This window comes from Bidens hawaiensis, unplaced genomic scaffold (assembly GCF_021521415.1).
Source record: "Bidens hawaiensis isolate Kalapana, Puna unplaced genomic scaffold, B.hawaiensis_p1.1 tig00000190_1, whole genome shotgun sequence".
Taxonomy (NCBI): Eukaryota; Viridiplantae; Streptophyta; class Magnoliopsida; order Asterales; family Asteraceae; genus Bidens; species Bidens hawaiensis.
Genome location: NW_027491020.1, coordinates 4,545,451 through 4,558,947, shown reverse-complemented (window position 1 = coordinate 4,558,947; position 13,497 = coordinate 4,545,451). Strand labels below are relative to the sequence as shown.

Here is a 13,497-nt window from a genome sequence, read left to right as displayed (position 1 = left end):
ATAGATGTGGTGGACTGGTAGACGATCAAACCACGCCCTGGCCGCTCCGACCAGGGTCATCTGGAACATATAACACCACGTGGGTTACGTCCAGTTGCTGACGGTTGCCCCCGCTATGAATCTGTTCAAGTGATCGTCTGGGTCGGATATGCCATCATACGTGCCGACGTTGGACATCTGTTGGCATCGGAGTGACCTTAACCATCTTTCCAGAGGTTTTGAAAAAACTGAATTAGTTCTAGCTTTTATGCACGGATAGCGCCAATGAAGAAACACTAGGCGAACCTGACATATTACGGATAATCTTAGGGTTAAGTAGATGTTTCCCACGAGGGTTAGGTCCGGCAAAGATGGTTATTCTTCTTGACCTGCAAAACAGACACCGTGAGCTCGTCACTGAGAAGGGGGGTTCCTCCTTCACACTCCAAGTAATTGATAGTAGTTGCTTAATCTAATCAAATATGTTCTATTATTGCATATAAAGCTGCGTGTGTTAATATTATGGATTGTCACTTACATTTTACATTTTATTTATATAATTTAGTCAATTAAGTTGGTCCATAAACAATGAAGATACAAACAAAATTTATAAATTAGTTTTCTTCCGGGTATATAAAAGTCAGAACATGCAAGAATTAACAATTTAAAATATAGAAATAGACGAGTTATCCTATTTGTTAAATAAACCATACAAATATCGTTTAAAGTTTCATATTCCTTATAGTTTAACGAAGTATAAAATTACTGTTTAGGTTCCTGTAGTTTTGGGGTGGAGGCACAATAAATTCTTAAAATAAAATTTGAACTGATTGAGTTCCTGTGGTTTTAAAAATGAACTATTTAAGTCTCTGTTGTTACTTAACTATATTAGCTTCAAGGATAGATTCGACATTTCACTTCTATATATATATACATCGTCACTCTGAGTCCTTAAACTTTCATATTGGGTCACCTTAAGTACATTTCACCTTTTAACAAAAATAAATAAACTTGACCAATTTTTTTAACAAAAATAAACAAACCGAACCACCTTTTCAACAAAAATGAACGAACCGAACTACTTTTTAATAAAAATAAATGGACCAAGCTAAATTTTTAAGCAACCTAAACGAACCGAATCACTTTTTTTTAACAAGTAGTTCATTTCGTCTAACAAAAATAAACGAATCAAACTCCTTTTTTAACAAAAATAAGCGACCCAAACCTGTTTTTTAACAAAAATAAACGAATTAAACTATCTTTCTAATAAAAATAAATGAACCAAACTTGTTTTAAAAAAAAAAACAAACCAAAGTTATCTTTTAACAAAAAAAACGAATATAACTACTTTTTTTCTACTGAACTAAGCGAACCGAGCCACTTTTTTTAACAAGTAGTTTAGTTAATTTCATTTAACAAAAATAAACGAATCCAACTACATTTGAACAAAGCAAAAAAAAAACGAATCAAACTTATTTTTGAACAAAAATAAACTAACTGAGCTACTTTTTTAACAAAAAAGAAAACACCGAAATACTGTTTTTTAATACAAATGAACAAAACGAACACCTTTTTTTACTAAACTAAACGAACTGAAAAATTCGCTTTAACAAAAACAAACGTAGAATTACTTTAAAAGAAAACAAACGAACCTAACTTATTTTTAACAAAAATAAAAAACAAATCGAACTACTTTTTTTTAACAAAAACAAATGAACCAATTTTTTTAAAACAAAAATATTTTAAAAAAACAAGCTAACAAAACTTATTTTTAACAAAAATATCGTCGTAGCTTGTACTAAGGTGGAGTGCGATTTGATTTCTTATTTTAGAAGTAGTTACATTCGTTTAGTTTAGTAAAAAAGTAGTTCGTTTATTTTCGCTAAAAAGGTAGTTCAATCGTTTATTTTTGTTAAAAAAGTAGCTTGGTTCGTTTATTTTTATTAAAAAGTAGTTCGGTTAGTTTATTTTTGTTAAAAAATATTTCGGTTCGTATTTATGTTAAAAAAAGTCTAGTTCGTCTATTTTTGTTAAAAAAAATTAGTTCAGTACGTTTATTTTTGTTAAATAAAGTTCGGTTAATTTATTTTTTGTTGATTATGGTTTAGTTAGTTGATTATGGCTTGACTGGTTATAATTTGGAGGTTAATTATGTAATTTGGGGTTAATTTTTAAATAGAGACTAAAACTGAACAATCACCTAAACACTATGACTCATATGAATCATAAAAAAGGTAAACTAGTAATTCACATATGACAGGGATTCAAATGGTTCATTACAGAGACTCAACCAGTTCAAATTTTCTTTTGAGGATTTATTCTGCCTCCGCCCAAACCACGGGGACAAAGAATAATTTTCTCTTTAATGAACATATTTATTATTAAATTATTAATGTAAGTCGAACATGCGCCGAATATACACGAGTCACCCATAGCACGTGACGCCAACGCCACATAAAACTCTATTTTTTTTTTAAAAAAAAAACCTCTACTTTTGTTCCCACTAAACACAACAATTATTAATATTACGTCAGTTATGTTTAAAAGCAATTAATCTTGTTTTATAAATTAGACAAACTGAGCAAACACAATCGTCAGTGTAAGGCCCCGAACCCGGTAGCCCTACTTTAGCGTCGGATTTACTCATAAACACAGTCCTTCAAATCAGAGTTTATTAAAACTTTTCGCGGAATATAAAACATCAATCATTTGTTACAAAACATTAAATCTTTTCTTTGATACCATAACACAAAACTTTATATTCAAAACATCTTTACTTCTTTCTTCAGATGCCAGCCGTTCAATCCATGCCATGCGTCATCCTCTTGCTAGCTCTGTAATCAGCTCACCTGCGTGCATACTAAAAGTCAGCTACACTGAGTGAGTTCTAGTTAATCAGGTATCATACAATTTATTCCCATATATTACTTCCCGTATCCGAAGACACATATTACTACCTTAACCTTATATAATTATCCATAGGAGGATCGTCACGTAATATTTATTAAAAGAACCATTACCATTACCCTACCATATATAATTTCCATAGGAGGAACACTATACTATCCATAGAAGGAACACTTTACTATCCATAGAAGGAACACTATACCTTCCATAAAAGGAACACTATACCTTCCATAAAAGGAACACTATACTTTATTATTTAATATCCATGTAAGGAGCTAGTCACTTCCCTTGACGATACGTGCAATATCCGAAGATCGTTCACGTACCGTCAAGCAATCATTCATATCGATCACATATACCATACACGGCATACACATAAAATTATATCCTTTCGTTCATACTTTCTTACTTTCTTTTGTATTATCTTACTTTCATATCTTACATTATAAAGAGCATTACGCCCTACATTCCTCGAGTATTACTAGGGCTCGGTACCCTCTTCGTAACCATACAACCATACGTTATCATTTCTTTCTTCTACTATCTCTATCATATTCATACACATAAACCTACATAACATACTTACCTTATTCTTAGCGCTGCAACCTGACAGTACGTGCAATATCCGAAGATCGTTCACGTACCATCAAGCAATCATTCATATATTTCACATTATCCATATAAGGCATACACTTATCTCTTAGGATAAGTGTATTAACAAACATATTGAGTATGCACACAGCCCCGAAAACGTAACACATAAATGGGGCTAGAAACTCACCTGAATTCTGCTTCTTTTTCTGATAGCTGTAAATCCCTTCTCTATCTGAGCTCGGCTGACTGTACAAGTTACACGTATCAATACTCGTCTGATCTAATCTGGTGGCCTAGTATTAGCTTACTTAACTTATCGCTTTTTAATTTATTTTCTAATCAAACTTAGCTCTAGGCGAAGTTAACCTTAGGCGAACTTAGCTGTAGGCGAAGTTACCAGCTAGGCGAACTTAGCTTTACAGCGAAGTTGCCATCAGGCGAACTTGGCTTCAGGCGAAGTTGTCATCAGGCGAACTTGGCCTCAGCCAAAGTTACCAGTTAGGCGAACTTAACTTTACAACGTAGTTGCCATTAGGCGAACTTAGCTTGCAGGCGAAGTTCATCAGGCGAACTTAGCTTGCAGGCGAAGTTCATCGCGTTGAAGGCGAAGTTGCCTAGATGCAGGCGAAGTTACCCAGACAGCCGCTGTTCGGTTTCTTTCCAGCATTTTGAGCGATTTTAACACCCTTGCTATGGTTCAATATCACCCACTACGCTTCCCGACCATCTTCGGTCGCTTATACACTAAAAAGCTTGGATCTTTAAACCTTAAAGGCCAAGAATCATACCTTTTTGAGCTTGTTTGGATCTTGTTTAACTTGTTAACACAACTAATCGCTCTCTCTCGGACCTGCCCGATTCTTCCCTTGGCTCAGCCGGTTCCGGCGAAGTTAGTGGGTATGTGTGTGTTAGGGAGTTTGGTGAAATATGAAAGATATTTTGGGGTTTATGGGATATTTATATCCCTGAAATCCCATGGACCTAAGGCCCATTCTTATTTAACCCATCTCTATTAATCCAAATCCATAACCAACGTCCATTACCCGACACTAGCCCGACCCATACCAACTCCTATTCTTTTATTTATTTCCTGATAACCCGAGTAAACTTTCCCTCTATTATTAAGTAATATAATTAATATTATCTTGAAATTTCGGGATGTTACAAGTCTTCCCTCCTTAAAGAGGTTTCGTCCCCGAAACCTAACTTATTCCCTATAAAAGGAAAACTTCTTATATTTACACGCTTTATTGAATCGCCTTCGTTTTCTGAGTTACCCTTCTTATTTCCGACTTTGCAGTTATCGAATGGTGGTCACGTGTATTAGCTATTTAAGGTAGCTTGTCCATGAGGCCCTCAATGTACCAAGTCTCGTTTCGATCTTTAAGAGGCTTTGTCTTATATCATATTAATGCTAAAGCCTAAGTCGACACTCTATCACAACACGTCAATTTATCATGACTAACATGCATTCAGACAATTCGTACCATAATTAATAAACACCAGTCTAAATTTCATCATAAAACAACACGCATCGAGTCATCAATAAGTTACACATAGATTTAATACTTATGGCTAGCATCTAGGCTTCTTGAATGTCTTCTCTAAGGATACGGAGGAATCTGTTAAACCTCAAGCACTCTTCTCTCCTTCATGTCCTCCCTTTGGCTTCTTGCAATCCCTTGCTAGGTGCCCACGTCCTCCACAGTTGTGACACCTATGGTAATCATTACATTCCCAAGAGGAATGTCCTACTCTTCCACACCTGTAGCAAACACCTAATCCCTTTCTGCACTCTCCGGGGTGTCTCTTCCCACATTTTTCACAAGTAGTGAACCCCTCTTGCCTTGCCTTCTTTTTGCGTGGATCCACCTCATTGGCTTTCTCTGGTTCTGGGGTTGGGTTCTTTTTCTTCGGTTCCATCTTCTCCCTTTCACAGTTGGCAAGGTCCTCATAAATCATCTCGGCCAATTCCACGGCCGAGTCAAATGTTGCGGGCTTACTAGACTTAACCAAAGTGCGAACATTCCGCGGAAGTCCCCTTACGTAACACTTGATCCTTTTAGCTTCGGTGTTCACCATGTCAGGTACCAACCTAGACATGCGGTTGAATTCAGTAGTATACTCCCGTTGTGTCATCTCTCCCGCTTTCAAATTCAGAAACTTCATCTCCACTCTTTCAACTTCTGTATCAGCGCAGAACCTCTTCATCACCATGTCCTTTAGGTCATTCCAACTCATCTCCTTGATCTCTTCACGGGTCTTCCTCTGCTCCACACTCTCCCACCAATACATAGCCTCATCTTCAAAAGATTGAGTGGCATAACCGACAGCTTGGTCAGGACGACACTCGCTAATGCGGATAACCTTATCCATGGCGGTTATCCACTGAAGAGTAGCGATTGCGTCTCCTAAACCAGTCAGCTTAGGCGGGTCACAACCTTTGAAGGACTTATAGTTGCAACCGCCTCGGCCCCTATTCCTATCATCATCTTTCACAGACTTTACCTCACTCGAGTCACCCCTTTCCCTCTCGTCATCCTTTCTATTATTACCACCTGCCCCTTCAACGGTTCGTTCACGGCTTCCAGCAGATCCTTCGGGATTCAGGTTCTTCACAGCAGCAACTACAGCTTGAAAATGGCTGCTTGAACTGCAGGGCTAAGTTGAACTTCTTCGTTGTTGTTCTGGTCTCCTCCAGCGGCGCTCCCTTCATCTTCGGTGTGGGATGCTTCTTCTACCGATGGTTGCCGGACAAGACGAGGCCTGCCACGACGTCCAGTGCGACCCCCAGTTCCCACAACTTCTCCAGCTCCAGCCATCAGTATTCTTAAAGGGACAACACAAACATCATCACTCAAGGAACTATTTAGTACAAGGATAGCAAGGCTAACAGGTAATAACAGTGGCCAGTTGTGACTAGCTGATCACGTTGCTTTCCGTGTCCTATTCGCTTCCCTTTATGAGTCTATTTGTGCTGGTTCTACTTAAGCAGTTAGTCAAATCAAACAATCAATTACTTCTATCCTTATCGTTCACGTATCTTTTCTTTCTCATTAACATATATCATTTAATCATACACCTTACCTTTATGATTTTTTTTTTGCTTGAGCGACACATGGCATTCTTGAACTGGCATCTTCTTTCTTTTCTTACTTAAATCCCATTCTCTGTTCGAGTCTAAGCATGTAGGATGCTTAAATCTCTCGAACTTATGCTCTGATACCAACTTGTAAGGCCCCGAACCCGGTAGCCCTACTTTAGCATCGGATTTACTCATAAACACAGTCCTTCAAATCAGAGTTTATTAAAACTTTTCGCGGAATATAAAACATCAATCATTTGTTACAAAACATTAAATCTTTTCTTTGATACCATAACACAAAACTTTATATTCAAAACATCTTTACTTCTTTCTTCAGATGCCAGCCGTTCAATCCATGCCATGCGTCATCCTCTTGCTAGCTCTGTAATCAGCTCACCTGCGTACATACTAAAAGTCAGCTACGCTGAGTGAGTTCTAGTTAATCAGGTATCATACAATTTATTCCCATATATTATTTCCCGTATCCGAAGACACATATTACTACCTTAACCTTGTATAATTATCCATAGGAGGATCGTCACGTAATATCTATTAAAAGAACCATTACCATTACCCTACCATATATAATTTCCATAGGAGGAACACTATACTATCCATAGAAGGAACACTATACCTTCCATAAAAGGAACACTATACCTTCCATAAAAGGAACACTATACTTTATTATTTAATATCCATGTAAGGAGCTAGTCACTTCCCTTGACGATACGTGCAATATCCGAAGATCGTTCACGTACCGTCAAGCAATCATTCATATCGATCACATATACCATACACGGCATACACATAAAATTATATCCTTTCGTTCATACTTTCTTACTTTCTTTTGTATTATCTTACTTTCATATCTTACATTATAAAGAGCATTACGCCCTACATTCCTCGAGTATTACTAGGGCTCGGTACCCTCTTCGTAACCATACAACCATACGTTATCATTTCTTTCTTCTACTATCTCTATCATATTCATACACATAAACCTACATAACATACTTACCTTATTCTTAGCGCTGCAACCTGACAGTACGTGCAATATCCGAAGATCGTTCACGTACCATCAAGCAATCATTCATATATTTCACATTATCCATATAAGGCATACACTTATCTCTTAGGATAAGTGTATTAACAAACATATTGAGTATGCACACAGCCCCGAAAACGTAACACATAAATGGGGCTAGAAACTCACCTGAATTCTGCTTCTTTTTCTGATAACTGTAAATCCCTTCTCTATCTGAGCTCGGCTGACTGTACAAGTTACACGTATCAATACTCGTCTGATCTAATCTGGTGGCCTAGTATTAGCTTACTTAACTTATCGCTTTTTAATTTATTTTCTAATCAAACTTAGCTCTAGGCGAAGTTAACCTTAGGCGAACTTAGCTTTACAGCGAAGTTGCCATCAGGCGAACTTGGCTTCAGGCGAAGTTGTCATCAGGCGAACTTGGCCTCAGGCGAAGTTACCAGTTAGGCGAACTTAACTTTACAGCGAAGTTGCCATTAGGCGAACTTAGCTTGCAGGCGAAGTTCATCAGGCGAACTTAGCTTGCAGGCGAAGTTCATCGCGTTGAAGGCGAAGTTGCCCAGATGCAGGCGAAGTTACCCAGATAGCCGCTGTTCGGTTTCTTTCCAGCATTTTGAGCGATTTTAACACCCTTGCTATGGTTCAATATCACTCACTACGCTTCCCGACCATCTTCGGTCGCTTATACACTAAAAAGCTTGGATCTTTAAACCTTAAAGGCCAAGAATCATACCTTTTTGAGCTTGTTTGGATCTTGTTTAACTTGTTAACACAACTAATCGCTCTCTCTCGGACCTGCCCGATTCTTCCCTTGGCTCAGCCGGTTCCAGCGAAGTTAGTGGGTATGTGTGTGTTAGGGAGTTTGGTGAAATATGAAAGATATTTTGGGGTTTATGGGATATTTATATCCCTGAAATCCCATGGACCTAAGGCCCATTCTTATTTAACACATCTCTATTAATCCAAATCCATAACCAACGTCCATTACCCGACACTAGCCCGACCCATACCAACTACTATTCTTTTATTTATTTCCTGATAACCCGAGTAAACTTTCCCTCTATTATTAAGTAATATAATTAATATTATCTTGAAATTTCGGGATGTTACAGTCAGTGAGGGTGGTGATTTGACAATACTGACAAGGAAAACACAAGGCATAAGATAAAGATGGCTCGTTTTGACTTGAGCTCATGCGGAACTTGGTTCACCGAGACATTTAGAATGTTTCTAGTTGATTATTTTATTTAGTCAGGTAGTAAGTATATCATAGCACGTCTCAACCATCAATTCATCTTCTTCTTGTTTTGTTGAATACAATACAATACAATACACAAAAAATCATGAACAAAACCCTAATAATTCCACAGTGCCACTATAACTATAGTTATTGCCTCAAATCCAATCCCTTGCACTTGTATTGGCGCATTCAACCGCAGCGGAAATCACCTCATTATCCTCCGCTTCAGTTCCGAAGAAGAAACCGGTTAATTATTACTCATGCTAACACAAACACAAACGACGGGAGTATTACTAGTGATGATGAAGAGAATGAGGAGGTGGTGAGTAGTAGTAAGGCGGAGGATGATGATTTAAATGAGAGTCTGTGGGATCAGTTGGTGGACATTTTGAAGTTTTCTGGACCGGCTACGGGGCTGTGGCTGTGTGGACCCTTGATGAGTTTGATTGATACTGCTGTCATCGGCCAGTCCAGCTCCGTCGAATTAGCCGCTTTAGGGCCTGGGACGGTGCTTTGTGATTATATGAGTTACGGATTCATGTTTCTTTCTGTAGCCACTTCAAATTTGGTCGCCACTTCACTAGCTAACCAGGTTTATTTGACATTGATTCATCTTTCCAAAACTCCCTTTTTGTTGCTTTCTGGTTTTTGGAAAGCATTATTGTATTTTGTGACAAGTTATGAGGGAAACTGCTGGCTGGATATTAAATGCCATCAGATTTCAAGTGGTTTCTTATCTTATATCCTAGTTTGTACTAGAGTGACCATCACTGATATTAAAACTAGCTGTTGATACTTACTTAATAACCTTTGTTGAGTATTTGACTGTGCAGGATCAATCTGAGGTGCAGCATCAGATATCAACTTTGCTTTTTGTGGGATTGACATGTGGTATAATGATGCTTTTCTTTACAAAATTCCGGGGTGAATGGGCACTCACCGGTAATAACAACTCTTTTGATTTTATTTCTCTTTCTATAACAATTCCTTTTCAACTAGACACTTGATACATATAATAAATTTAGACTTAGCACATTAAGAGGTTCTTGATCTTGAAGCACAAATAAAACCACCAGTGAATCTGTCTATACATTTCAGCTTTTGCTGGAGCTAAGAATGCAGATATGTTATCAGCAGCAAACACATACATTCAGGTTCTTTGGAATCTACAAACCCTTTTTACATAGCAGTTGCTTGATACATATATATTTAAACTCTATATTACATGATAACATGTATACGTTATATGGTAATAGATTCGAGGCTTAGCGTGGCCTGCAGTGCTTGTTGGATGGGTTGCTCAAAGTGCAAGGCAAACATAACATGTTTTTTTGAGTAACTGATGATTATTTTGGTAGAATCTTATAATAAAGAAGTTATATTTCTTTTTTGACCAGTCTTGGAATGAAGGATTCATGGGGGCCTTTGAAGGCTCTGGCTGTTGCAAGTGTTATAAATGGCGTTGGTGATGTGGTACTCTGCTTAGTTTTAGACTATGGTATTGCTGGAGCAGCATGGGCAACAATGGTATCTCAGGTATGCTCAATAAAAATTGTTTCATCATGCCAAGTTGATTTTTTATGTGTGTCACACTTTATACATGCTGTAGGTGGTTGCAGGATTTATGATGATTGAATCTCTGAAAGATAAAGGGTATAATGGTTATTCCATTGCTGTTCCAACAGCTAATGAACTTTTACAGATTTTCCAGCTTGCTGCTCCAGTATTTATGATGATGATGTCAAAGGTTTGACATTTACGTATGATTGGCTGTTTTTATTGTTGGCAATCTGAGAAGATGGTTCTTATATTATGCTGTTTGGTGTTTTAGGTGGCATTCTATTCTCTACTTATATACTTTGCTACATCAATGGGCACACATACCGTTGCTGCTCATCAGGTTATTTTGACTGATTGACTCTTAGATTCTTGTAAGGTTAAAATATACTATATGGTCAAATTAGGATTTGTTAGTGTGACAAGTTTAATATTTGTAGGTTCTTGTTCAAGTATACACAATGTTCACTGTATTTGGCGAGCCTCTTTCTCAAACTGCACAATCGTTTATGCCAGAGCTTATATATGGTGCTAAACGAAGTCTATCAAAGGTTAGTGATGTTATAATTGCAGTCATTGTAGCTTAATATTTTAAAATTTGTATATGATAATATCACAAATGTGCTTGTGATTTGATGATGTCCCGCAGGCAAGAACGCTGTTAAAGTCATTGGTGATAATTGGTGCATCTTGTGGTTTAATATTAGGTGTTGTTGGTACAATTATTCCCTGGTTATTTCCCAAAGTATTTTCCCCTGATCCTCTTGTCATAAAGGAGGTTAGTCCTGCCTTCCTTTTCCTTAATTTTTTTTTTCATTTTTATGTCACTATCTATTACATTATTAATCACTACAGTTTTATGAAATAATTGAACATTGTTTCTTGAATTTTACTGTTACCTTCTGTTAATGCAGATGCACAAAGTGTTACTTCCATACTTTATTGCTTTGTCTGTGACTGCAAGTACTCATAGCCTTGAAGGAACATTGTTGGTATGCTTATATTACCTTGAAATTTATATTTTTAATGCTTTGTTTATTTGAATATTAATCTTATTATCTCTCCGAATCTAGGAGTTACTTTTATAATGTAACATTTGAGAGTATAATATCACATATTCTTAAATCATTTTGTTGACCGTAGATGTATGGGACTTTGATGTATGCTTAGGTTGGGTTGGGTTGGGTTGGATAGGGTTGCAAAGTGAAGCAACTAATATTATTATTATTATTATTACTAATATCATTGTTTATTCTGATTTTGTAAAGAACTACAAATACTTACCGATTTTGACCTTTGCAGGCTGGGCGTGATTTGAGATTTGTTAGTATATCAATGACCACAATATTTACTTTTGGTGGTCTTCTCCTCATGGTAAGGAACTTGTTTTAATGACCATCAAATATTCCGAAAAGTAGAAAACATTATTGGTCAAAATCGATTATATCAATATCTTGTACTGCTCTCTTGCTTTCAGCTTTTTAGCAATTTAGGATATGGTTTGCCTGGCTGCTGGTGGACTTTAGCATTGTTCCAATGGGTAAACTTTTAACTTAAAACTACATATCAACACTTGTATTGCTTTAACTGTGATAAGGGTTCTATACTAATGCATTGAATTAGCCCTGTAACTATATGCATACATAATTGTTAAAATGTAAAACTCTTAACATCTTTTATTATCTGTGTTTTACAGTCTCGGTTTACTGTTGCTCTGCTACGTCTCACCTCGCCAAATGGCGTCCTTTACTCTGAGGACATGACTCGTTATGAGCTCCGGAAGGTCAGCGCAGCCTAGCATGAACCATAATTGGTATTTTTGAATCCCATTAACATTAGGGATGATACAAGTTTGTCTTTGCAATAGCATGGTTAATCTGCTTCAATCAAACATTCAAGAACTTGTTATTCTTTTTATATTCAAGTCAAGTTTGCATAGCATGGAGCCCTTGAAGGCTCAAAACATGTTGTACTCACCCATGTAATGCAAGTTGGTAATTTTTATTATTATTTTTACCAAGAATTTTATCAAATTTAATCTAAAAGATAATATTTGTTAATAATTAAGTTACTGACTTACACACCTCTTTACCATAAACTACTTATCACTGGATTCTTGCACCAAATAAATATGCATTATGTCTTCCTTTTGTAGTTAGATAAAATATATTGGTTTTTAAAAACCCATTCATATTTTCACTCGCCTTTTATATAATTTATTAAGAACTATAATTTTCACAAGAGTTGGTGTATATTTATCTATATTTGAGAAAATGGACATTTGATTGGTCAAAGTCTCACCATTTTGTCCATCAGAATCGGCTCTCCCCTAAATCCCGTCAACATGCCAAGAGCCAAGTTAATAATCATTATTTGACAAGATTTTCAACCAACCAGGCAACGCCACGTGTCAAAAGAAATCCCGTTGAGACACCCACATATCCTAGCAATATTTTTAACACTTTCTCTGATAACATGTGTATATGCATATAAAGTTATATTCCGACTTTCAATGTCATTTGTTGTTGCAGACGTGTAATGAACAAAAGCAAAAAAAGTAACAAGTCATTAGCATATTAATACATCATATGAAAGATAGAAGTAGTAGTTAGAACACAAATGTAATGAACAACATAACCACCAGCTCAAGGAGTTAGTCCAGTGGGTTTATGAAGAAGCAACCGAACCATTAGGCGACCCATTCAGTTAAGAGACTAAAAGAATGACAGGTCAGCATGGCTAGGAATCATCAGCGTGAGTGTGTGAGGTCAATCATGTTGTTATTCTTCGGTTTGTCATCTATTTCATTTGTAGTCTTCCTGTATGCCCGTTAATCTCATGTCATAGATATAATTATACAGCATTGGTGCTAATTTTCATTGAGCCTCCACATTGATGATAGTGTGAAACACCTTCGATCAGGATGATCAGAACAAGCTCCGTCGAGATATTGATTCACCTTCAGGAAAATACATGCCACTGAAACGATTAGCCTTCAAAATACTCGGGAGCTCAATTGTCAATAGCTACAAAATTGATTGGTTTCAACTACAAAAGACTCTTGAAAATGCAGTTGAACTAATGACA

At 36.8% G+C, this 13,497-nt stretch overlaps 1 protein-coding gene across 1 annotated transcript; it reads left to right on the top strand.

Moving 5' to 3' along the window:
• Positions 1 to 9,122: 9,122 nt before the first annotated feature.
• On the top strand, positions 9,123 to 12,285 carry LOC143588531 (protein DETOXIFICATION 46, chloroplastic-like). Its single transcript, XM_077069537.1, has 13 exons — positions 9,123 to 9,445; positions 9,687 to 9,795; positions 9,952 to 10,007; positions 10,110 to 10,165; positions 10,251 to 10,389; positions 10,463 to 10,600; positions 10,685 to 10,753; positions 10,851 to 10,961; positions 11,060 to 11,188; positions 11,325 to 11,402; positions 11,713 to 11,784; positions 11,888 to 11,950; positions 12,107 to 12,285. The coding sequence occupies exons 1-13, from the start codon at positions 9,290 to 9,292 to the stop codon at positions 12,206 to 12,208; spliced, it is 1,278 nt and encodes a 425-aa protein (XP_076925652.1). The 5' UTR covers positions 9,123 to 9,289; the 3' UTR covers positions 12,209 to 12,285.
• Positions 12,286 to 13,497: the final 1,212 nt, after the last annotated feature.

What these genes read in the sequence shown, in the direction of transcription:
- LOC143588531 (XM_077069537.1), top strand. Translation starts at nt 9,290, where the DNA reads ATGAGTTTGATTGATACTGCTGTCATCGGCCAGTCCAGCTCCGTCGAA. An exon ending in TGGGTTGCTCAAAGTGCAAG is followed by an intron (nt 10,166 to 10,250) that starts GCAAACATAACA and finishes TTTTTTGACCAG; the next exon opens with TCTTGGAATGAAGGATTCAT. An exon ending in GCCTTGAAGGAACATTGTTG is followed by an intron (nt 11,403 to 11,712) that starts GTATGCTTATAT and finishes TGACCTTTGCAG; the next exon opens with GCTGGGCGTGATTTGAGATT.